Source organism: Dermacentor albipictus, chromosome 1, assembly GCF_038994185.2.
Source record: "Dermacentor albipictus isolate Rhodes 1998 colony chromosome 1, USDA_Dalb.pri_finalv2, whole genome shotgun sequence".
Classification (NCBI taxonomy): Eukaryota; Metazoa; Arthropoda; class Arachnida; order Ixodida; family Ixodidae; genus Dermacentor; species Dermacentor albipictus.
In genome coordinates, this window is record NC_091821.1 from 359045385 (window position 1) to 359071694 (window position 26310).

Here is a 26310-nt window from a genome sequence, read left to right on the forward strand (position 1 = left end):
GTTTGGGACTCGAACCTGGGAACAACGCCTTTCAGGGTCAGTTACTCTACTATCTGAGCTAACCAGGAGGCTAGCAGATTGCAGTGTGAGGGCAAATTAATTGACAGCTCAAAGCACAAGGACAGCAAATCAGTTCTGCCAAATTCCACAAGGCGGAGGAAGGTTCATGAAAGCAATTACTGACATCCACCCGTATGTTGCATGAAGCTACATCCTGAGAAAGCTGTGTGGGTTTTCTTTGTAGCTTCATACTACACATGGGTGAATGTGAATTTTTACTTTCACGAACCTTTCTCCACCTTGCAGAATTTAGCAGAACTGATTGGCCACATTCTTAGTATCTTAGAATACAGCGTGATACAATCCTGACTTAGTGTGACATCATGTCACCAGGATTTGTTAGTGTGAGTGCAACTAGAAAAATTGAAAGCACGCAAACAGCACAGTCTTACAATGTGTTTTGATACACACAAATTAGTGTTGTGCTCACTGCATCTACAAATTATGCACTTGCATTTTATTTGCTCCTAGCGGGGAGCCCCCGCTATTTTCTTACTCCAACTAAATTTTTATATAGCACAGCAGAATCCCTTCACTAATCCGAACCAAGCTAATTTTTTCAGTGTGCGCCTTCATTATAGCATGGAAGAATCTTGACTGAGACAAGGTGGTAAATGTGGCTTATACAACTGTGCGATGTTCTGATATTTTTGGAAGTCTATAAAATGGTTTTTCTATGCTTTCATACTTTTTGTACTAAATTACAGAATTTAATAAACTTACCTGACTGCACAAGCCAACAACAAAAGAAAAGATGGCAAACTTGGCTTTTGAACAGTGGGCTAAGAATGGCCCTTTTTGGCAATCTATTAACATGTGTTTTCAGCACAAGTTTCTTCTGAAATTTTTTTCTCAGCATACTTTGCTACTTGATAACTCACATCATAGTGCATTTAGTCTCTAATACATACTCTAATACATCTTTAATGATGGTGGCAAATTTTGAAAAATCACAAAATGTCAAAAGTTCATCAGTAGCCATAGCAACTAAACTGCCGTGGCAGGTTTTAACAATGACGTTCTTTTAATGAAACAAAAATAATATCAGTGAAATCAAAAACAATCCTTTTCGTGCTAAAATGTCAGCTGAAAGCATTATAATCCTTTTGGTGAAATGTTTCTTTTTCCGTGCGTTCCTCATCTGTGCAAGCTCTCGCCTGCGTTTTAACTGCACCTCGGTAAGGCCAAATCAAAATGCACTCACTTGCCGGCGAGGAGTTACAACATGAAGGACCACTCAGTGGCATTCAATTGGATATTAATGCTTCTTATTTTATACACTCGTGACATGGTGTCACCTCCTACCCATTAGCTGCACCATCACATGCCCGATGACGCACGCACTAGGCACAACTTAGTCAGCCAGAACTGTGGAGCCGCCGTGGTGTAGGGGAAGCATGCTTGTCTCGCACCCCAGAGGCCGGTGCATGATTCTCACCCAGACCGAAATGTACCAAATTTTCATTTCAAAGCCATTGATTTTTTTTTTTACAGAAACCTCCTTGAGGAATCTGACGCCAATCCGAGCATTTCCAACATGTTCTTACTCTTTGCACCATCAGCCATTTCTTTGGCACGATTGCTCGGTGGCTGGGATTTTGGCACGATTGCCCGGATGTTTGCATAATGGGGCATATAATGCTTTTGCATAAAAAAAAAGTACAGAAGATTCACTCACTGCCCTGTCCACACACGTGATCCTCGGTGGAAAACAACGAGGTTCCCGTCGAGGTCCATCGACACAGCGACAACTTGGCCAAAGTGCACATCTGAATCAGGCCAGCCTTCACTGGCTGAGAACACTGGAACAAAGTAACAGAGTGTGTGTGCTGCTCGTACATAGTTAAACAGATGACTATTTTAGCTACAATACAGAAAGTGCTAGAATTTCAAGCTGGAAATGATGACTGAGCTTGAAATGGCTGTTCAGTTTAAGAGTATATAGCATACTGCAAATATTAAATAAATTTTTCAGTCAGCATCAGTTCGATGTGAGCGCTTTGCTTCTGTGCATTCCTATTACTACTGCCTTAATTTAAGTGAGCTGTTGCAGCTTTTAACAAATGAGACATTCACCACCATGTAAAATTTCTGAAGATAGCAGTGCATGTATATCCTTTTTTATTCCGATTCTTCAAATTCTGCACAGCTTCACAATGAGGGAATTTATTTTTATGTATCCATAATAGTGTTATATCGATAACATTGCATATAGATGCAGCAGGTATCCACAGGCTCATTGGTAAGACACAGTAACCAAAGTAAGCAGAATTCTTATTTGTTAGAATAGAGGTTTAAGCAGCAGCACAGGCTCACTACTGCTATGTATGCATGTAGCGTGTAAAGAATCCCCATTGCAAAAGAATGTTTCCGACAAATTCGGTAGGACAAAACTTCACAATTCACCCCATGCTGCTAAGGATGTGGCTAGCAGCTTCACCTTGATATTATGGTAATAAGCAGTAATACAACACTAATGCCATGTTTGCACAAATCGAAGTGAATACTATGGTAGATTTCTGTTCATCTGACCTCGGTTAATTAGATGTTTTGGTTAATTTGAATATGACCGAAGGTTCCGGCTGGCGGCCATGCATTTCTATGGACCCAAGCTTTCACTATATCGATCCTAAAATTGGCATTTTCTGGATAATTCAAACTTAACCAGACAGCATGCATGCACCTGACCTCTACAGTGACTCCTTTGGCGGCAGCGTCGATTTTGGCGGAGCATATAGGACAGTGAAAGCAATGAAAACATGTTATCTTCCGGCAAAAATGCCTAGTATCAGTGGGCTCAAGGAAAGTTTTCAAGCAATAACTGTAGCTGGCAATGTCCGATTACGGTATTTACCCAATTCTAACATGCGGCTTTCTTTTTTCAGGAAAATTGTGCCGAAAATTGCCTGCACGGTACAATCGGATGTGAAATGAAAATCGACTTTGCGAGTTCATGTGCTTTACCGCATAACACAAGTGTACTGCGGTGAAGCTGACTATAAACATGCAGCGAAGCTGACTTTAGGCAACTGGCTGCCATTGTGGAACACATTAGAAGACTCTTGCCCATTTTGTTCGCTAAAAAAAATATGGTGTGCTTTATATATCTACTTTGTTTAGGGGCTTCAGTGTAATTGCTACATTACTTTTCTGTTTTGGATACAAAGAAAGTGGGGGCGTGTTTGATTCGGAGGCATGCTAGATTTGGGCAAATACTACCTGCCAAATGAATCAGTGGTGTGCTTTGTCATTTTTTATGCACCTTGTTTAATTTGACTAGCCGGATAATTCGACCAAGTTTGCCGGTCCCGTTAGGGTGGAATTAACAGAAGTAGATTATACTCATAAATCTGGAGGACCAGAAACAACAAGGTTTCCTTGAATACCAACAAATGCAAAGCATTGTATTTCCTCACCTGCCCTGCTAGTCATAAATGCTTCAGAAGATGATTGTGCATAACACACAAGAAGCTCGTACTGAAGGCGCAAGCTCCCTTATCATCATAATCTGCATTGATATCACTCGACTGCTAGTCACTCTTATACTTCAGCCTAGTCTATCACTTTTAGAGCGTGCTGCTTTAAAAAGGTTTGAAGATGAGTTTAGCAGGAATGGCTTCCCATGGCCTGCTATACAGTTCACCACACGTCTTGCAAGAAGCGAGATTGATGCAACCAGTCAGGTTTGAGATTGACTGGCATGCTTTCCGAGTTAGCAAACCAGTGTTGCGATGTAGATACAGATTTCAAACAGATTGTCAAAGGCAACTTACTTGTACAGTATTTGGAACAAACAAGCTGATGTACGCAAATTTTGTCTCTGACATTTCATGAAAGAAGTATCAGCTTAGATTCGAGCAGATATGGCATGTGTATGTCAAGCTAAGGAAATGTCAACATACCTGAGCCTGCACAGTATCAGAAAACATGTACGATAGCTTACCATAATGGCTGCCAGTTGCTGGAAAGCCTTCAACCACAGTTTCGTCACCACCACTGCTTTCTAGCGGGATCTGGCTCACTAATGCTGGCCGCTCTAGGTTTTCACACTGACCCGATGTACGATTGCTAGATCTCAATGCGTAATACATCAGGTACAGGTTGCACATCTCTTGCCTCGCCCCTGGCCTGTGAACAAAAAGAAAAAAAGAAAGTGAGAAAGGAGAACAGAAATGAGGAAATTATTCATGTGGTGCGAAGCACTAGAGCTGAATAAAAAGAGTTACACTGGCCTAGTCTATATTATGTAAATCAGCTGACTACACTGATTTAAACAGGGAATTGGCCGTGATGCAGCACATTATGCAAAATAATGAAAATTTGAAATTGGGAAGATAAGTGTCCTGCTTTAGTAGACACAGCCCGCAGACACAGCCTTTAGCATAGTACAACTTGAAGGCAGTGTACTAAACACCACGCAAGATACATACCAAACATACCTACCAAATGCAAAGCCGCTGGAAGAGGCAGAGAATGCTTAGCATTAACACTCATAAAACTCTTACGAAATCTTGGCACACAAATGTGGAGGCGGCACTACGACCACCACCAAACCCAGAAGGGTAGGCAAATAAATCTTCGATTTAAAATTCTGAATACAGCCACTGAGCTATTCTTCAGATGCTTGATTTTTTTCGGACTTGTGCGAATATTCGGAGTTCCTGGTGGCATCCCTCTTTATTCCTATAATTAGTCTATGACGGCAACCAATATTACAGGCACCGCACAGTGTGCCGCCTGATTTTTCGGACATGATCAGCGTGCATGATGCTGCAAACATGGTTGTCGTGAAAAGTCACGGCCATGTTGACTTGCACCGAACTATAATTTGGATACTGCTGATGAAGAACCATCGGTTAGGAATAGTGGCTGGTAACAAGTTGCCGCAGGAAGCAGGTTATTATTATAACTGTTCCCACAGATCAACATCTGTGAGAACAAATTATTGGTGATCAAACACGAGATCAGACACATGTGCTGAACTGATGAGTGTCATCGAGTTCAGGTCTGCTTGTGCCTCCCTTTGCATCCGAAAAATTGGTCAGCAACTGTACTCAGCAAGAGCAACTTGAAACGGCACATTCCGGATGCATGTGCAGATTTTCACCAACATCTTAGCTTGGCTGGATTGAAACTAGTGAACCAACATGCAAATCCCATGCCAATGATGCAAAGCACGTGCATGTAACTTATTGTTGTTCCTGTGCCACGTACTCGCACAGCAAGTCGTTGATCGGCCATCAAAACTCGATCGGCCATCAAAATTCACAGCAGAACATTTGATGGTCTATCGGAGGCACCACACATTTTTTTTTTGCCCAGAGCTGACTGCAAATTTTTTTTCCAATGACATCAACGTGCATCCTTAACTCTTTGAGGGTCGAAGACATAAATATATGACACAGCAAACAAGACCCAAAGGGTCGATGCTGTATATTTACGATGCTGTCTGTATGTTTGAAAAACGTGGCAAATTTTTAACTCTTTGTTGCTCAGCAAGTGCTGCCACCCTGTGTGGCTACAAGAACATTTTCTTTTTTTGCTCTGGAGTCTCTTGATTTTAATTCCATGGACTGTTTATGCCAGTGCATCAGAGACTACTCACATATACATGAGGTGGTTAGTTTTGGTTTCATCTCGTGGGCCCTTTCCCTCTGTCGCACATGCAAAAACCGATGTCTATCTGGTTTCTAATTGCTCAAAGGGTCACCACTAGATGCTCGCTCATTTATTGTTTATGGGGGCGCAATTACATCTGTTCACAGGTGGGCGCTGGTATTACAAACAAACAATGCTGCCATGCCTACGTTTCTTTTTTGAGACTCACGAAAACCAACTGCCCCTTGTTGGCGATGGGACAAAGGATTACTGTATGTTTATGATTCATTTGGTTTTTCCGATGGACGCACAATCATAGTTTTTTTTTTTTTCATGTGCTTGCATACATGGTGTGATTACGGTAGGAATGTGAGTGCCGAGTGTGCTTCTGTAAGTGAGCTGAGTGGCAATTCCTGTCATGCGGACTACTGCCTAAGTGCTAAACAGAATATATATCTCCTTCAGTGTGTCAACTTTCTTATTCTTACTTGAAGCCTTTATGTAAGCCAATCTGTGTATATGAATAAATAATGCCTGTTTACTCATGGAAAATATTTGTTTGTCACCTTATGGTCATTCTAAAAATATTGTGGTAATTTTTTTTATATAATTCACTTAAGATTTTAAATCTGCAATAAAGAAAATCGACCCTGACAGGTCGCACTGGATTTGACTGCATATTGACACGTATACTTGTGTGGGACTTAATGGCATTAGTGCACCAGATTAGAACTCCTAAGTGTGCGATTTCTGTTTCTTATTGAGGACGAGAAAGAACACATTTATACGAACTGCTCTGATGAAATTTTTGCACTTCTGGGGTTTGTGTTCAATCTGTCCTGTGTGAATGACAGTGCATGAAAGATGACAAAAAAGAAATTGGGCAACCTAGATGAGCAAATGATGCTAAACAAGAGAGCTCATGAGAGCAAGCAGAGAGACAAGGGTGGCTAAAGAAATGCAAGCCACCTTTGCTCAGCAAAGTGAAGAACAAGAAGCTATGCCACTACTAAAATGCAACTTAGTATTGGACAACAGGCAAACTGCCTTCGGCACGCTCAGCATGGTAGAAGGCAACTACAGTCAAATCTTGTTACTACGAACCCCACATTAGCAAATTTCTCAAATTTACGAATATTTTATAAATCTCCACTGGATTGCCTATATTTTCAATGTAAAAATATTTCAGAACTTTGAATTTCAATGCAATGCATATTTCAGAATAACGCACGTCATTTATTTTCCCCTTTATAACCAAGGAACGTCAGTATTACGAATTTAGCTAAAAGTAACAGCACTGCAACTCTCGCGTGAAACAAGAACTGCGAGTGCAGTAGCTATCATTATAACCATGACGAGTGCCAACTGCTTCACCACAAACTTCGCCACAAGCTTCGCCTCAAACTTCACCACAAACTTTACCACAAGCTTCACCACAAAGCGGTGGCGAAGTTCGCATGAGATCTAACGATGAATGCAGCTAGCAACGACGCCAAGAAGCAAAAGCAGTTTTTGCTGCAGGACAAATGGGACATATTGCAGAAAATCGACGCAGGGAAAAAGCAAATCGATGTGTGCAGACAGCATGGCATTGCCCCATCGACCATCGCGACCATTCTGAAAGACCGAGACAAGATTGTCAAGCTTCACTTGGAGTCGCAACTTGCTCCTACTAGGAAATGGCTGTGACTAGGAAACTTTTAAAATGTGGACCAAGCTGTTCTCACATGGTTCAAAGACGCCAGGCTGCAAAATGTTTCCGTATCTGGCCAAATAATCCAAGAAAAAGCTGGCGAATTTGCTGATGCATTTGAAATAACTGGGTTTGATGCCAGTGCGGGTTGGTTTCTTTAGTTTCCACCAAAGGAACGGAATAACAGGGCAGGTAGCCTTGGGTGAGGAAAAGGCTGCTGACAGGGAAGGAGCGGATTTTTGGCACAATGATCATTTTCTAGAGGTGGCTGAATCGTACTCTGAAGACAATATTTTCAACGTAGACGAGATCGCATGACAGATCGCAGACCGCCAAACTGGACGATGCACTTCAAAGGGCAGCAGTGCAAAGGAGGGAAGAAGTCACATCTTTGCGGGACAGTCCTGCTCTGCTGCAATGCAACAGGCATGAAGAAAAACTGCTTATCATCGACAACTACGCGAAGCATTGCTGCATGAAAACTGTCATGTAAGAACCATACGACTACCGCACGAACAAGCGAGCCTGAATGACCAGAGAACTATTTTCTGAGTGACTCATCAAACTCCACGACCAAATGAGGAGGGATGACCAAAGAATTCTATTGGTTATTGACAACTGCTCTGCTCACATTGTGAATGTTCACTTGATGCACGTTCGCATGGAGTTTCTACCGCCAAACAGCACGCCCTTGCTGCAGCCAGGGCATTATAAAGAGTGTGAAGGCAGAATTTCGTAAGTGCCTTGTACAGCGGTTGATTGTAAACCTCCGTCTAAAGAAGCCGACTGCAATAAATATTCGTCGAGCAGCAGAAATGCTCACGGGAGCTTGGTGGAACTTGAAGGCGTCCACCATTAGCAACTGCTGGCAAAAAGCAGGGCTTGTAAAAGTGCCTGTGCAGCTTGAAGATGATCTGGAGGTGACTGACAGCAACCCAGGAGACATGTGGACCAAGGTTGTGGAACTGCTGCCCGCCGTCTCTTCCTTCGACAACTACGTGGAGAGTGACAGCGCAGCACTAACGGTGGCAAACCTGACAACCGAGGAGATTGTTAACTGCATTTGCGACATCTCCAGTGACGATGACGAAGACAACTGTGGGTCACCGAACACAGAAGATGAGATCGTGCCAAACATTGATGTTTCAGTGCGCATGAACAAAGTCCGCACTTTTATTGCTCGATGCAATGATGTACCCGATGAGGGATTGCACAATTTGGAAGATGTAGATGCATTCCCAATCGGTCGTGCGTGCTGCACGTGCCAGAAGAAAATAACTGATTTCTTCAAATAAAGCAGTTTTGAAGTGAGTGAAACATTTTTATTTGAGAGTATGCTTGTCTACACATGCGTCTACTGCCAAACTTCATAATTTTCATTCCTAGGTTTGACCACTGGCTTATAACCGCAAGTTTTTCATTACAACAATATTTCAAAATAACGTACCATATCTGGCAGTCCAGTGTAATTCATTAGATCAAGATTTGACTGTACAACTTTCTAGACAGATCATAGCACAAGGAATGTGAATCCATTCACTGAGCAAACAGAAGATGAACGAGAAGCATTAAGAGTGCATGCTGCAGATGGTACGTTCAATCAAAACATAGACATAGGTGACAGGAAAACAAATTGACATAAAAATGCAGAATAGAGACGACCTTGACTTATTCACAAAACAAGAAGCCAGGGGAAGTGAACAGAGAATGTGTGAACAGAGAACTGAATTTTTTAGCTTTGGCAGCGGAGACTTCAATGAATGAGTCAATCTTGAAATATGCCACTTTAAATATACAAGGCACCAAGTTCAATGCACCTAGTTACAATGTACCTTTTGCAAGCACAATCTGAAAGCTGAGCACCCTTGACCTGTAGTGCTAGCTTATATCATGCCAGCAGCACTCACCCGATTTCAGTGGGATGCTTTCTTGACATGGTGTTGTAGGTGCACCGGGACGCCTGCAAAGAATTTTTTATTAATTTGAACTAATTGTATCCCATGCCATGAAGCTGTAAAATATCAAATGCTGGGTGCACTCACCAAAACGTCACCAGGTTTGACAGGCACTGTCTTGTTCAGAGGATAAAATGCCTGAGGAGGTGAAAGGAATACAAGAATAAAAGAAAAAGCTCTCGCATAATTTTTTTTTATACTGCTTGCATCGAAAGTGGAAAACCAACTTGCCCAGTAAACCATCTTTCAAAAGAGAAGGAGCAGACAGGCCAAATTTAGTGTTTGTGTGCCTTCTGTTTTTTCTGTCTTGTATGTATCAAATGAGAAGAAAGGAGGTTAACCGAGGGATCCGATTTTAATTAGTTGTATCATAAGAAGCCAACAAACACTGATACCAAGGAAAACATAGGGGAAATTACTTGTGTTTAATAAACGAAATAAAGAAATGATAAATTAATGAAAATGCATTCGATCGTTCCCCACCGGCGGCAAGTTGTTTTTTCATCCACTTTCATTTCCATTAATTTATTGTTTCTTCATTTCCTTTATTAAGCACAAGTAATTTCCCCTATCTTGTCCTTGGTGTCAATGTTTGTTGGTTTCTTACTGTATGTATCAAGCAATTTTAACTCTTTAATAGTTATTAACAAGACTTTGTGCATAATGCCAGTGAATTGAAATTTTATGCATTGTCATATAATACTTTTCTGTCTGTTCTGAACTGTAGCAGTAGTACTGGCTACTAACAACAAAAATCAGGCACTTTTCCCAGTGTCAATAAAGAATTCGGCAGTTTCGTCCTAAAGGTAAAGCATTGACAGCGATAGCAAGGTTTAGAGGTGCACATGGACTCCTCGGACTGTGTTTTGTCTATATGTCTGCATGACATGTTGGTGCGATGCAGCACACAAGGCTTCTGGGCAGAAGGGACAGTGCCCCAGCAGCTGCCAGACATCTCCGATGGTGGCGTGAATGCGTGTTGAGCGTTCATATAATGGCTATTACAATAAAATGATCTATTGCGGCACATTAAAAGCCCTTATCTGTCGGATGTAATTTTACAGGCCAAAGCTTTTTCTACTTTGCTTGTGGCAAGTTAAGCTTGTGCATCGGCACATTTCAGGGCTTGCAGCAGAGATTCGATGCTCATGCACTTTACCTGGTGATGTACATTTACCTGGCAATAAAACACCACATCTATCACAATGGCTGCACTGTGAATAAACACAGATGCTTTTCATTTTCTTTTGCAGTAAACAACTGTTTGCTACAGTTGGTGATCATCCTATGTACATTCTGCTTGTGCCTTGAAACCCATTGATTCTCATGCCTCGTCTCGCTACTCTACTCGCTAAGGCTTTGCAAACTTTACTAAAGGTAAAGAAGAAGTGAGGTAAAGCCCTCGCTTTACACAGCACTGCGCCATGGTGCACAAGGCAGTCAAAGACTGGCAATAAGGTGGAAGTTAAAGGGACACTAAAGGGAAACAATAAATCAGTTTAGACTAATAAAGCATTGTTTGAGAACCCTGCAGGCAGTCATTTCAAGAAAATAGTTTGAATATTAGACGAGAAAATGAAGGTCAAAGTATGAGTATTTGAATTTCGCGCCGAAACGCCAGCGCTGGCACGGCAGCGTGACGTCAGGGATTCCAAAGTTTGTTTTCACATTTGGGCTGCGTTGGCTGAATAAAGGTTCCCGAAACTTGGCATGTTTAATATTTGGTTCCTTTAGAACACAACGTACTCAATCTGTACCACTATATATAATTAGTAGGCCCTAGAAGATGCCATCAAAATCCATGACGTCACAGCCCCAGGTGCGTGAACTTATGTAGGCGTCGCCACCCGTATTTCGTTCTTGCGCTTTTTCTGGCTTACCAAACGTCTTATCGTTGTAAGAGTGGTGTTTTTGGTGTTGTAGAACGGTGATCTACTGATGCAGAAGAAATCACTTTTCACTTCACTTTAGTGTCCCTTTAAGTTAAGCAATAGCGACAGCTGCTTGCTCTCTATGATGCATAGCTTCTGAAAGCTTTGTTGTTCCCTTCACCTGCGGTTGGTGTGGATCACCCTTGGCCAGCAAGCTCCATTGGCCATTGTGCAGCAGATAGGCAGTCACGGCACGCCCCAGGGAGTGTGTGTGCACCCGGTAGGCGAAGACAAAGATTGTCTCCTCTCGGCTCGCCACACAGTTAACGTCCACGGGAAAGTCTGCAGCGCGAATGACCAACCCAAATACAGCGTTACGGCTACAGCAAAATGACAAGAGTAATTGATGTCACCTGACAGACTGCCAGGCAATGTTTATGGAGTAAAAGAAAGACATACTTCTGACAAATTTTTATTGGTGTTTATGAATGTCAAATGTCCTAGGATATGGACCTACTGAACCACAAACCGGAATATAGACTAGCTCACATTTTAGATTTCCCAAGAAAACGCAAGATAATGCCATCACAGAATAGAATGGGCGAGTAAAAAATTGAGCAACTTACTCGTGTGACCAGGTGGGATGGTCCTGTCCTTAGCATAAAATACGTGGATCCCAGCCAGGTATCTTTGCCTGCAACATGAATTTTCATGCCAAGAGTTAAATTATTCAGGCTGGTAAAACTTGGCTCGCCATTCAAGTGCTTGAGAGGAAGCTGTAAGGCACCACCACGTTTGTGTCATTCAAGCGATGGCAACAAGCAACAGCAACAAGCTTGGTTGTTACAGGGCGCAATTTGTTGCCACTGCTTGCCGCATCTACCATTTTCAGCCACTCGAAATGTTGCTCAGAAGTCCGTGCAGCGGCTTCTGCCGGTTACATACTGTGGTTGTATAACAACATGGCAGCACCATTCGTCCGAATCGGCCTTGCTACTTGCTCTCTGTTGCAACAGCAAGAAATAAGCAGCGAGCTTTTGTACAGTATCATCTCACAGTGAGGATAAACTATTCGTGAGATTCTGCCGTGACTGTTGTGATCAGCTGTTTGTTTTGATGCTGTTAGGCCTACAATGGCACCAAGCCACGAAAGTGTTTTGATTTCAACCGGAAGGTGCCACAGCATATAATGCTGTCGATGATCAATGCCTGTTCGCTGTGCTCAAGTAAGGCATTAAATGTACATATATATTGCACTTCAGTTGAAAGATTGACCTCACGACTTTCCTTCACAGTGTCATATCCATGTGGTTGTGAACATGTGGTGAACATATATTGAACCATATATTGTGAACATGTGGTGTTACTCTTTAGTCGCTACTTTTCCTATTCAAATATTAAAGTGAAGTGCAGGAACGCTCTCCTCTGGCAAACACACAACAAATTTTAATACGTATCTTGCATTTTAAAATGCAAGGTCATATTTTGGTGACTTATGTGGGTGACTTTCTTTTCGAAGTCCTTAAATGTACAAGAGCAATGAAAATCCCCCCCAAACGCAAAAGCTGCACATTAAGTTCATTGCTTAATTACTCCACAACAGAAACACAGTGCGATATATAGCGGGCTAATGCAACTGTTCATATTTAACAAAGAAGATTTTTTGTAGGCATTACAACTACAGCAGATCCAACATCATGCCTCAATTAAAACAAGAATCAAATAAACACACAATATATTGCATGACACTTACGGCTGCAAGTCAATTTGCAGTTCCAGGCCTGTAGTGTCAGATTCCCCTTCTGCAAAAAGTATGCAAAATTTTGACAGACTGATCATTGTATTCCTGCATCTATGTACACGTAGGACAAAATAAAGGAAAGGAAGAAAAGATCAAGCAAAATAAAATCAATAGTTGGGCAATATGATCATAAGATGTTTTCTTTATTCTTGCCGCCAATGTCTGTATTCTGACAGAGACAGAATGCTCAAATTCTCATGCACTTCCAAGTAAGTGCTTGTTAAGGAAGCCTATCTGGTCAAAATCAATCCGCTGCCCTCTAACATGGTACCTTTCGCAGCTCCTTTGTTGCTCTAGGACGTCAAACCAGATCAACCAATCAACTATAATTAAAAATAATGAAAACACACAGCTGTACTAGGCCTATATACAAACGTCTTGAATCACCGAGAAAAGGCCACAATGTCACGCCTACAGCTGAGTGCGCCAGCGCGATATTTCTCCAACTATAGGCTTAAGTCCAATTCCTTGACATCTTAATAATCCATGTGAAAATAAATAGCTGAAGGATCAAAATGAAGTGAAAACAAAAATACACGGATAATAGTAATTGCGAGCACAGTCTGCTCACAGTTTGAGCTCACCTGGCATTGGGCTGTCATAATGCACTTGAAGGACCAAGTATCTGACAGGTGTTAGATGGCCAACTTGAAATCCCACACCTGGGAGGAGAAAAAAGAAAAAGCCATGCCAGGAAGGTCAAGAGTCTGCAACATTTGTCATAGCTCAAGCCTTTGTTTTTGTAGAAACTCATCAGGAACTAATGAGCCCTGCAAGAACACAAATTAGGGAATGTAGAAATGGCAAGCAGTCACACTTTATGTCTTGTCCGCATAACACCAGAGTGGTTAGAAAACAATCCTAGCACAAAATATAAAGAAGAACAGAATAAATGGTGCGATTGTGTTTCCTTTTTAATATCAATGCCATTACTGTTAATGTAAGTACCAAATGAGAATATGTGCTGGTTTGCACTGTTTAGCTGTGAATGTGGATACATTTCTGCCCATCCTAATAGCAACGGCAATACCTTTTCATTTAGGCTGTCATGTTCCCAACAAGCAATATAAAAAAAGCAACTGTAAATTTATCATGACCTTTGCGATTTGTGCTTGATAGCCTAAATTCTTATTTACCGTTGACAAATACCGTTGGTTGCTCAATAATATGGTTGGATATGGCATAAGGCGCAAGCCATCCCTTTGACTGTGTTGCCATGTTTGTGATGCAAAGCTTTCGGAGCAGTTTAGGACAGCCACTATATTCAGAAAATGGAGTGCCCAACACAGACTAAAAACTTTGTTTGCGGCTCCATAAGCGTGGTAGTGCCACCACTTCTTCTGTAAAGTCCTTATCTTAAAGCCATAAAATACCAGTAAACGAATAACAACACTTGCCTTCTGGCAGCTGTGTGCTGGCTGCATTGCGGGCCCAGCCATAGAGAACAGTCAGGTTGTCGCAAACAGCATTGCGATCGCAGTTCCTTCATACAGAAAGCGAAAGGTATTTTTTTATCAAGCAAACCACACATGGTAGAAGACAACTGAAAAGTTTTCTATGACAACATTGTTCACGCTTCCCTGCATTTTGATCTTTCACAACCATTCATACATTCGTTAGCAACACAGTGCATTTTGTTGTTTTAACAAAGTAAAAGCTACTGCTGGCTGGTTCCCTCTTACAGGAGAATAACATTCACAAGTCCATCAACAAAGAATGAAAGGAAAGTGACGTAACATGGTTATAGATGGGTGAGAATCCATCCCGGGTGTTGCAAGCACAGCTTTATAGAGCGGAGATAAATATGACAAAGAACGTCTGACTTGCATTCAAGTACACCAATTGTCCTTGTTTTTGTGCTGAAATCAAGAAAGGAGCAAATTCTGTAACAGGAGGAAAGCAATGCAACTGGCAACAGTGAGTGAATTGAATTCTGGGGTCTTACATGCCAAAACCATGATTTGATAATAAGGGACGCCATTGTGGGGGGAGACTATGGATTAATTTTGACTACGAGAGGATCTTTAATGTGCCTCCAAGGCATGCGACATGGGTGTTTTTGCAATTTGCAATTTGCATTTTGATTGCAATTTTGCATGCAATCAAAATGTGGTCACCGTGGCCGGGATTTGATCACATGACCTCATGCTTAGCAGCACAACACCATAGGTGCTAAGACACCGCGGCGGGTAATAATGAGTGATGTCCGAGTCCGCACTGTTACAGTAATCATCGCTTGAGTACAAATTATGTTTGATTTTGTATTTGACTAACCTGTAATTGCCTTTGTAAGTAAATCCAACATAGTTGCGAGGGGAGACGGAAAGCCTCAGAGCCAACGAAACTGAAGATTTGGAAGATGCCATCTCAGGACCCTTCTCAAGTCTTTTAGGGTACAATTAGATGCAGATAAGACAAGTAATAAGTGACAGAGGCACTGACCAGGATCCTGGGTGGAGGTGATCCTTCCTGAAGACGTTCCCGCAGCCGATAAGCAGCATGTGACTCGCTGTGCTGTGATTTGGCTTCGGCTTAAAGCTCACTGCAATACAAGTGTCGAGATGACAACAGTTTGTGGAGTAGAGCTTGAGATGGTGCAACAGTGAGATAAGTCAGATAAACATATGCAAAAACGCTTGTCATCATCTTACCTATGTAGGCTTCTTCATAACTTAAATTATATGCTGTACAATAGTAATCATCCGGCTGCAAAAAGAAAGAAATGAAAGGTTGTTTGCAGTCACAAATGCAACTGAGATGGAAAATACAAATAACGAGAAGTTGTTGCACCATGTACACAATAATCGCAAACAAGCAGATGCCCCAGTTAAAAGATTGTCAATCCTTTACATGAAAGGAGAAAGTAGGATATCCATAATCTGATTGTGAGATAGAATAAAACAAAAACAATTATAACATTTTTAGCATATTGTGGTTGTAGGTTTGAAGGCTGAAAGAAGCCGTTTAATATGTTGCATTAGCTAGTAAATCCTCCAAATAAATGAAATGTGAAAAGATTCGGAATACTAATTATGTGGTGTGGAATACAGGAGGAATACACACATAAATGCATGTCATTGATGCTAGCACCAATATAGTAAAAGACTCGAGGACATCAAGACACTGTTAGTTCTGTACTGAATCACATAAGATGTTAATGCATACTTATTAAGCTACGCAGGACACTAAGGCTATGAGATCAATTACTGTTTTTTGAATAGGTCTGACACATGAACATTAAGAAACCCTCAGTGGTGATCGAACGTTCATTGCAAAACTATCTAAACTAGTTTTTGCTGGAGATGGCATAAAAAATTATTCAAACATGGCTTTTTGACATTTAAGTTCACTCTATCACGTTAATTATATACTAGAAACACTGGGAGTGAACGCAACAGTCGTCCTGCACTATAAAGTTAGTGAGTGTTAGAACAGACCCAGGCACACTGCTTAATAAAGTGCTGTGGTGAGCAAGACATCAGTGCTAAGTTGTACAGATTACAGAGGCCATGCCTATCATTGAATCGTTTACATACAATTCCTATATATATGAAGGTACGTCTAAATGAATATCATTTGCAATAAAAAAAAAGAACGAGGTATTAAATGCCAAAAGCCAAGTGAGACATTTGATTACAACTAAGAGATTTACAATGGTCTGAACAAGTGATGCCTATACGTGTAGTGCACCACCTATAGAGGTGCCAGTGATGGCCACTTAGCAGACACTTTCGAAAGTACACTTGGGAGCAGGAGCAGGCGACAACTCTTTCGAGCAACATTGGCTGCAGTTTAAGGCTGTGATTTATATGTTTGAGTGTCAGACTATTTCTTCTATGGCGACAGCTGTAAGAAAGGCGCAGGCCTCTGTGATGAGGGCGGACATCTACATAATGTTACCAGAGTTTGGGACAACTTAGTTCCCATACATGCCAGGAGCGTCCCGATCACAAGAGTTATGAAGCCCACTTATACGAAGTGGAGCTCACATTAAAGGGCCCCTCACCAGGTCCCATAGCAATGTTTGGTTATGCACTGAAAGTTGTTACGTGTCCTCTAGGGAGCATTTATCGGCAAAAATTTTTCAAATCAGCTCATTAATAGCCGAGATAGAAATTTCAGTGCCGCGAACCCATGATTTCAGGAGGCAAGCTCTACTGCATAGCGAGACACTCTTTCCACTCGCTCCATCTAGCCTCCGCAAGCGAAATTCCTTCTCTGCGTTTTCCCACACAGGACCTCGAGGATCACGTGACGGACACGTCACGGGCCCAGCTTTCATTTTCTTTCTCTTCGTTTATTTTTTTCGGCACTGCGCACGGCTGTTGTGACTGTCTGGTTTCGCGCAGCGCACAATTTTGAGCGCTGCGCACAAGGACACATGACTATCTGTATAATTCAGTGCTACACGAATACTGAGGCAGACCAAGAGGATCGCTGAGCATGATCACACGCTGGAACACGGTAGAAAATGGCATAGTTTAGGTACCTGTGCACGTGACTGCACAACCGTGCTAAAAAGCAGACAAAGTGGAAGTACATCTTTCTTGCTTCAGAGTGAAGTAAAACAAAAAACATGCAGACATTGTGTTTGTGTGTTTTATTATTTCTCTAAACTTGAATTCGTCAACTCAAACAACAGATCATACAAATAACAGATGGTGCCTTGAATAATTCTCGAAGTCACGTGTCACCACGAGCGACGTCACACTGTGGACCCGAGTACGTAAGCTCAGGGATGCGAGTATGTCACCATCCGGCTTGGAGCGCAGCAGCCACGTGGAGAAGGGAAAACGACATTTGGATTGAAATTCCAGACCTTTTTTGCGGCGCATAGTGATGCGATTCTTCGCAAACATGATCGTTAGTGCGCATTGTATGCTCTGCGCTTGTCAACTCAAGATGGCCAGACCTGATGAGGGGCCCTTTAAATATCAACTTGGTTTTTAATAAAGAGAAAATAAGACATCCACCCATTCGTAGCAATTGCTACAGCAGTTGACGAAAAATGTAGTTGAAGAAAAATTCGTCTTGGTCTAGGACCAGGACGAATTTTTCTTCAACTGTGAGGCTTTTCTTTTGAGGAACCGTATGGGTTTCCTTTGTAGCAATTGCTATGAATGGGTGGATGTCTGATTTTCTCTTTATTAATTACTTCTCTCCATCTTGTGGGTTTCCGTAGAACAATTATGTCAACTTGGTTTTGTTGACTAAAGTGATGTCTCGATCGTATTTTTAAAAATTTCTCCCCTTGCTGTAATATTCTTTCTGTACCTCAATAATAGGCACCCATTGTTGGTGCAGACTTATATCTCAAACCACTCTACATGGCGTGATGCCTCCACACATTGTATTGATATTTCTGCTGATGAATACATGTGCTGTCGCCAAATAAGTGCCATCAAAGTTACCTCAAGAAAAGCACTTGCAAATTTGTTAATAGAAATGCGTACACTAGCCAATGAAGTCACCGAAAGTATGGGTGAATAAAAGTGCAAGTTAGCGCTGTATCCACTGCATACGTTGACAAACTGCCCTTCCCGATGCAGTTCTCACAATTTGAAGTTCCCTTAGTGACCTGCTAGGAAATATACAAAGCTAAAGTATTACCAACTTTTCAGTATTTGTTTTTTAGAATGTTACTGAAGAGAGATGCCACATAATATATGTAAAGGCGGAGCAGTGGTGGTCAACATAGATGGGCGCTGGCGGCAAGGCTGGGTTCAGTCCTCTAAGGTGTAGGCATTGCACTTCTACTATGCAACAGATAATAATAGCTCAGTTGAGCACAAAATACATAAACAAAAAGGACTATGCTGCGAAATAAACCAAGTATTCTGCATGGTAAGTCTGCTCAGACAACATGAAGGTGTAAAGACTTTCCAAACGTGAAGTGAACTTTTCAGCGAAAGTAAAACAACAATCCTTGCCCCAAGCTAAGTCTTTTGTAACACCTTTCCCAAGAAACCACCATGTTGAAGACGTTCTTGGATGAAAAGACTAAAGCTGTTGAAGAAGCACTTGCCTGTAGTCATTCCAATAAAGCACAGAATGATTTAAGCCCCTTACAAACGAGGTGAGGTGAAAACCTTGCACTTAAAGATATCAACAGTTCTGCATGAAGCAACTAGCAACAGTTCAACATGCACGAAGCCACGCATAAAATAGATCCAGAAACATAAATTATGTGACAACTGGTGTAATGATTTAGCACGCTGCATAAAACCAACAAAATCAGTCCTTGCAAGCCTCATTAACACACAACACGGTAATGCACTCGTGCAGTCATGCACCCTAGGTGGAGAAACACGGTGAAAAAGTGGCAAACAGTAGAAGCAGCAAGCCACATTCTGAACCCAAGTAGAATGCCTTTAACCCACATACTGCACTGTGGACAAACTGAACAAAACATAGGTAGGCCATGATTAACTTCGATGCTTACCTGTGCAAACACGATCAAGTGCGAAAAACACGGAGATCGCAAAAAAAAAAGAAAGCATGAGAACAAGAAATTTCCCGCCAAATGGCTTGCTGCCGCTCGTGCAACGTCGCAATGAATAATTAGAACCATGTCACTGCCAAGTTTTCGTAGGTATTTGAGCACCCACCACGCAACAATTCTTCTTTGACATGCCCTGAAGCTTTGGCCACCCCACACACGAGAAAGGTGCTGCTTATTTTGATCTGAGAATGTGAATCGGACTGAGACGCACGAGCAATAACGCAGAAAACTACGGCAGATGGCTACCTTCTTTCCCGACTGCACTTCGCAAGGCCGCCACCAATGGCATGCCTGTCTGAGTGCACTACGTGGATAGACCCATTTTACATTTACGTACACGCGTCCCAAAGACTTGCAGCTTCGCTCTTGCTATATTTAGCAGGTAACGAAGCAAATACAAGTTGCAACAGCCTACAAATATATACTAATTTTTCATTGGCAAACCATGGCATTAAAAACATGTAACTTGTGGAGTTTTCTGGGGCCATGAACACACTGCTGCCACAGTGTGGATCAACAAGTCCATAGAAATTTATTACAGTGAGCACTGGAAATTGCTGTCTTGCACAGCCTTTTAAGTTCACTAGTTCTTGACCTTGGTTTTCAACCTCAAATCTTATGTAAATCCGCATCAACAAAAAGAAAAATGAAAACAAGGAAGAAGAGAAATCGAGATAGATTAATTTCAACCATTATTTTCAATACTATTCTTGGAAGTTGACAGTAAAGAAGGATCAAAGCAACAGCAAGAATTTTGTTGTCAGATATCCCTTTAAATGCTTGGTGCTTTGGAGAAAAAAAGATTTCACCTGGGTTGGCTGCACGCCAGGCATGCGCAACAAGGTCCTTAGTCTGCTCTGACGGTGTTGTGGTGGCTCGCCACGACGCCACAGGCCTTCGGACAGTGGTGCAAAGAATAGGCCTACCAGCAGCCAGTAGCCACCTAGGAAGGACCACTGGAACATTCCAAACAAGATGTTTTTAGTGCCTTCGTGTAATAACAGCAGACTCTCATTAAAACGAACAGGCTGACAACATAGAAGCAATAATTGAGGAAGTTATCCATGAGCGTCTGGAGGCTAATAATTAGCCGAGGACACTGCTCGGGAGCTACAAGGACCAGCTTCACAGATGATGCAGCTGATAAGGACCTGAATACATTGGTGCATTTTTTCAACACGAGGGTATTGAAGAATGTTTGAACAAGCTAGATAAAATGTCAGCTCTGCGACAGTGCTGGAAACCAACAATCTTTGAATAACTGAAGCAGGAGCACCTAAAAAAAACACTTTTCATTATGCAAATTAAATGATTGTCTCTTTTTTACATCTGCCTTTTGGCTTTAATGCTGGGTCATCATTTTGTGTGATGGATGCTTAAAAGCACCAGCAATAACAGATGTTGAGGCCCATAGATCACTTGTGTTAAGATGAAGATATTTTTTTCGGTCCCTTCAAGTTCACCTTAACAGGCGTCTACTGTAACTTAAGGCGACCTACTGAAATCATGAAAGTCCATGCACCATGTTTCTAAACAATCACTTTTGTGAGGTATCCTTTTCCTGGAAATGCTGACTGAAAAACTTGTTGAATAATAATAATAATAATAATAATAATAATAATAATAATAATAATAATAATAATAATAATAATAATAATAATAATAATAATGTGAGCAGGCTTATTGGCTCACTTCTTAGTGGTGTTATTTTCAAGTCTGCTACCTCTCAGGTCGGTTGCCAGTGACTGTCGGAAAGCCACCTACAGGACATTCACATGCACAAATGGAATTGTTTTGGAATACGGCATCAGGTTTCGAGCACTTCAACTGATGTCTTTGCATCCGCAGTGCTCAAGCTGTGTACAATGCCTCATGTCCTTTCTTTTTAAAAAGAAGAAGCACTACAAAGGGAGTTTCTTTTGAGCACCAAGGCAATTTTAAAGATCAGTTCACCAAGGACATGAACTATAATGCATATTAATGCTTTCAAGTCTGGCTGCAGCTGAAAGCATGGGGTGACGTAAACCAATCCATTGTTATTTGGATGCTGTATCAACAGCTGCACAAGCACACACTGCTTTTATTTGCATTGCAGAAAAAGTACGGTTAAACTAAGCAAGTCAGTTCTCAATGCAATATGCTTATCAACACAGCTGATCCTTCTATGCAAATTTCATTGATGAAGAAAACCCAAAATTATGTGTAACGGAAGCAAGATTAAGTCGTTTCTCATTACAATACGAGCGGTTAAAAAGCTTGTAATACATTACACGAACGTACACACACAACTTAAAGAAAAAGTGGGGCGACCTATTTTTAAATCTCTGCGCACACAAGAGAAGCTCCGCACTTGAAATCCCGGGGAAGGAAGGACAATCATAAGTATGCCACACGGAAGACAGCGAAAACCTAAAGTCTAACCGTTCTACTAACCGCGAGATAACCACTGGCGAAAGTAACTACCACAGATGAAGGAAACTTCAACATAAGGGAACTACCGCGGAACATGTCAGAATCGTGGTTAGCAGAGTAATCGCGATTCAACACACACACACACACACACACACACACACACACACACACACACACACACACACACACACACACACACAAAGAAAGGATTTTTATGCAAGCAAAGCAGAAAAACAACCGTATAATGACAGCTGTTCTCTCAAATTTTGGATGTCTCGTCACCATGCAGTAAAAGCTCGAATGCGTCAACTCGCGCCTACGCACTGCAGAACGCTTCTAGAGTTGGCGCACGGAATCGGCGCGACAGATCCACTACACTTCTACGCTGATACTACTTCTTGACTAGCTGGGGATCTTTTTTTCTTTGATGAGACTGCAAACCTCGCTCGAAAGAACTGCATAGCGATCGAAGAGATAGGATTCCCAATCACTCGTGTCATCTTCTCTAGCAGAGCTTCAGTAAAGCGACCGCGCGTCTTCGCAGATCGCGTTGCAGTTGAAGGCGACGATACATGCTGCCACAGGATGTTATCCTAAGTCCTGGTGCGAGCCTGTGAGCTATCGCAACAGACGTACTATCAAAACATATTGAAGCTCTACTTACCAATCTGGCACCCATTTCCAACGTCGGAGTCCACCGCCGCTCACGCACTACCTCAGATGTTCGAGGCGAACCATATAGCAGTTTAAGACGTCCCTTAACCGCATACTTTTACGACAGGTTATCTGGTTTATGAGTTCATATCAAAGCACTGTGCGCATATCACATGCCACGAAACAAGCATGCGGCCACTCTTGATACGATCAGCAGCCAGTAAACAAATACAACCGTATGACCGTATGGCACGGGCTCAACAAGTTACTTATCTGAACAAATTGGATTGGCTTCTGTCGGCAGTAGACAATGTTACTTTACAAAAAAAATAGCAATACTAAAACAAAACAAGTTTAATTTATTTTTTATTTACCGTAATTTACTGAGTTAACAGAAAAAAAGACCAATTTATGATGGTTATTTCTAATGCCATTTTCGAAGTTTCTGGCGCCAATTTTGAATGATGCGAAGGTGCTTATGGAGACGAATACCACCGTGCACGATCTCTTGGTACGGTCCCATTCAAGCATGCACCACGGAGGGAGCGAAAGCATAGGTGTCTCGCGCCGTGAAGAGTTTACAGAAGTGTTCTTAAAATTAGGAGCGGCGAGGCACGCGCGCACACACACACACACACACACACACACACACACACACACACACACACATATATATATATATATATATATATATATATATATATATATATATATATATATATATATATATATGATGTATATATATTCATCCACTTTCATGTCCACTAATTTATCGTTTCTTTATTTCATTTATTAAGCACAAGTAACTTCCCCTTGGAAAGGCGTCAGGCAGGGAGATACGATCTCTTCAATGCTATTCACAGCCTGTTTACAGGAGGTATTCAGATTGGGAAGAATTGGGGATAAAAGCTAATGGAGAATACCTTAGTAACTTCGCTGATGATATTGCCTTGCTTAGTAACTCAAGAAACCAATTGCAATGCATGCTCACTGACCTGGAGAGGCAAAGCAGAAGAGTGGGTCTAAAAATGGATCTGCAAAAAACTAAAGTAATGTTTAACAGTCTTGGAAGAGAACAGCAATTTACAATAGGTAGCGAGGCACTGGAAGTCGTAAGGGAATACATCTACTTAGGGCAGGTAGTGACGGCGGATCCGGATCATGAGACGGAAATAATCAGAAGGATAAGAATGGGCTGGGGTGCGTTTGGCAGGCATTCTCAGATCATGGACAGCAGGTTGCCATTATCCCTCGAGAGAAAAGTGTATAATAGCTGTGTCTTACCAGTACTCACCTACGGGGCAGAAACCTGGAGGCTTACGAAAAGGGTTCTACTCAAATTGAGGACGACGCAACGAGCTATGGAAAGAAGAATGATAGGTGTAACGTTAAGGGATAAGAAAAGAGCAGATTGGGTGAGGGAACAAACGAGAGTTAATGACATCTTAGTTGAAATCAAGAAAAAGAAATTGGCATGGGCAGGACATGTAATGAGGAGGGAAGATAACCGATGTCATTAAGGGTTACGGAATGAATTCCATGGGAAGGGAAGCGTAGCAGGGGGCGGCAGAAAGTTAGGTGGGCGGATGAGATTAAGAAGTTTGCAAGGACGGCATGGCCACAATTAGTACATGACCGGGGTTGTTGGAGAGTATGGGAGAGGCCTTTGCCCCGCAGGGGGCGTAACCAGGCTGATCATGATGATGAATTTCCCCTATGTTGTCCTTGGTGTCAGTGTTTGTTGGCTTCTTATGATATGACTAATAAAATCGGGCCCCTCGGACAACATAGGGGAAATTACTTGTGCTTAATAAATGAAATAAAGAAACGATAAATTAGTGGAAATGAAAGTGGATGAAAAAATTGGCTGGGGCTTACCTAAGGTTAAGCCTGGATATCTCGAAGCGAAAAGGTTCGGTGATGCTTATGGTTTAGCTTATGGTTATGCTTTATGATTTAGCCTATGGTTATGCTTACGGTTTAGCTTATGGTTATGCCTTATGTTTAGCCTATGGTTATGCTTACGGTTTCGCTTATGGATATGTTTTGGTTTAGCTTATGGTTATGCTATACGTGTGCCTTGTGTAGTTATGCAAATTGCTAATCAATGATATATACCATAAGTTATGCAGGATTATTAAACAGCTTTATTCATCATTCTTGGGTACATTGTCTTGCAATTTCTGTACAGCCATAAATACAGCTCTCTGTATCGGTAGTATCACTCTCTTCTCTTTCCATGTTGAATGCTCACGCCTATTCTCTGGCAAGCGGTTATATAGTTGGCCTCCGCGATAAACATGCGCTTGCGGCGAACGTCAAACGATGACGCATAGCGCGCGGCAGTGGCCACCTGCGCCGACTCTGAACACGCTTACGGAGCCAATTCCGACATGCGCCGGCTCGCGCGAAATGCGGTGCTGACTAGCGTAGTGAAGCTTTTCGCTTCGAAACAACTTGCCGCAAGTGGGGAACGATCCCACAACCATGCGAAGGTTGTGGGATCGTTCATTGGTTAAAATTCTCTCTATGCATCGTGAATTGTGCGCCCTGGGGCGATCGTAGCAGCGGCGCTGTCATCGCTCACTATTGAAGCTACTGTTACAACTTAATACGGCGAAGATAATTTCTTAGACAATTACCAGAGGCAATCCACCCTCTTCATCACCCGCCTATCCAGAAGTCAACGCAGTTTTGACACCGACCATTGATGGGTCAAGACTCTCTACCTGAAAATGACAAGCTGAACTAATAAATACCCATGAATGTGGATGGGGACACCGCGCCGCGGTAGCTCAAATGGTTAGAGCATCGCACGCGTAATGCGAAGACGTGGGATCGTTCCCAACCTGCTGCAAGTTGTTTCTTCATCCACTTTCATTGCCATTAATCTATCATTTCCCCTTACTTCTTCACAAGGTGTACCCCGAAATTCAGACAACAAATGCATGTGCACTATGCAATGATTTAGCGAATTTACCTCACATGCTCTGGCGATGTCCCGCGTTACACAGCGATGAAAACAACACTTGTTCACCTTGGGGTGCGGTCCTACACAGCGCCAACCTCGAAGAATAGTTATGGGCTGTCCAACGGGCCCGCGACGCGGCGGAGAGACTCGGCCTCTCTGTCCCGACGTGGGATCCCTAGTGCGCGCCCTAAAGGACCCTAATAAAGCTTTTCATCCATCCATCATCCATAGAGCATCGATACCTTTAGAGCCGCATTTCGATGGGAGCGAAATACGACAACACCCGTGTACTTAGATCTAGGTGCACATTAAAGAACTCCAGGTGGTCCGAATTTCCGGAGTCTCCCACTCCAGCGTGCCTCATAATCAGATCGTGGTTTTGGCCCGCAAAACCCCATAATTTAATTTTTAATACCATGAAAATAATTTTAATGTGACAGCGTTAAGGGCCCCCGCGTCGCAGAAAATCCGCCGTCGCAGTCGTTTCGGCAAAAAGATTCTAGAACCACCGAGACCCAGGTCCTCCACGTGACACGAGGAAGCTCCTAACCATTTGAATATCTCAAGCTAAAATGCGTAGAAATATCGTAAAGTACGACTTCCACACAACCTACAGACACGATAGCGTCGGACTGTAATTTGACTTCACGAGAAAACATAATTCTGTTACGCGAAAACTCCAAGAAACCCCCAGCGTTCCTACCAATCAGAGACCGGCCGCCATTTGCGCGCGCCGGCGCCCGAGTATCTCGGGGGCCCCAGGGTGGCGCACTTGGTTCCTTGCAATACCTCC

The 26310-nt window shown here is 42.3% G+C and overlaps 1 protein-coding gene across 2 annotated transcripts in view; it reads right to left on the reverse strand.

Annotated features, from left to right (window-relative positions):
* The window catches only part of LOC139054606 (peptidyl-glycine alpha-amidating monooxygenase B-like), a 44391-nt gene extending 21598 nt beyond the window's left edge, over positions 1–22793 (reverse strand). For both annotated transcript variants that reach the window (XM_070531845.1, XM_070531846.1), the window contains exons 1-13: positions 22557–22793; positions 20290–20436; positions 15630–15684; positions 15421–15520; positions 14376–14461; positions 13563–13640; positions 12931–12979; positions 11804–11871; positions 11359–11519; positions 9394–9444; positions 9259–9311; positions 4004–4188; positions 1739–1862 (exon numbers count right to left, since the gene is read on the reverse strand). In XM_070531845.1, the coding sequence (XP_070387946.1) occupies positions 1739–1862; positions 4004–4188; positions 9259–9311; positions 9394–9444; positions 11359–11519; positions 11804–11871; positions 12931–12979; positions 13563–13640; positions 14376–14461; positions 15421–15520; positions 15630–15684; positions 20290–20436; positions 22557–22571 (1172 nt within the window). In that variant the 5' untranslated portion in view covers positions 22572–22793. The remainder of the gene's footprint in view (positions 1–1738; positions 1863–4003; positions 4189–9258; positions 9312–9393; positions 9445–11358; positions 11520–11803; positions 11872–12930; positions 12980–13562; positions 13641–14375; positions 14462–15420; positions 15521–15629; positions 15685–20289; positions 20437–22556) is intronic.
* Positions 22794–26310: the final 3517 nt, after the last annotated feature.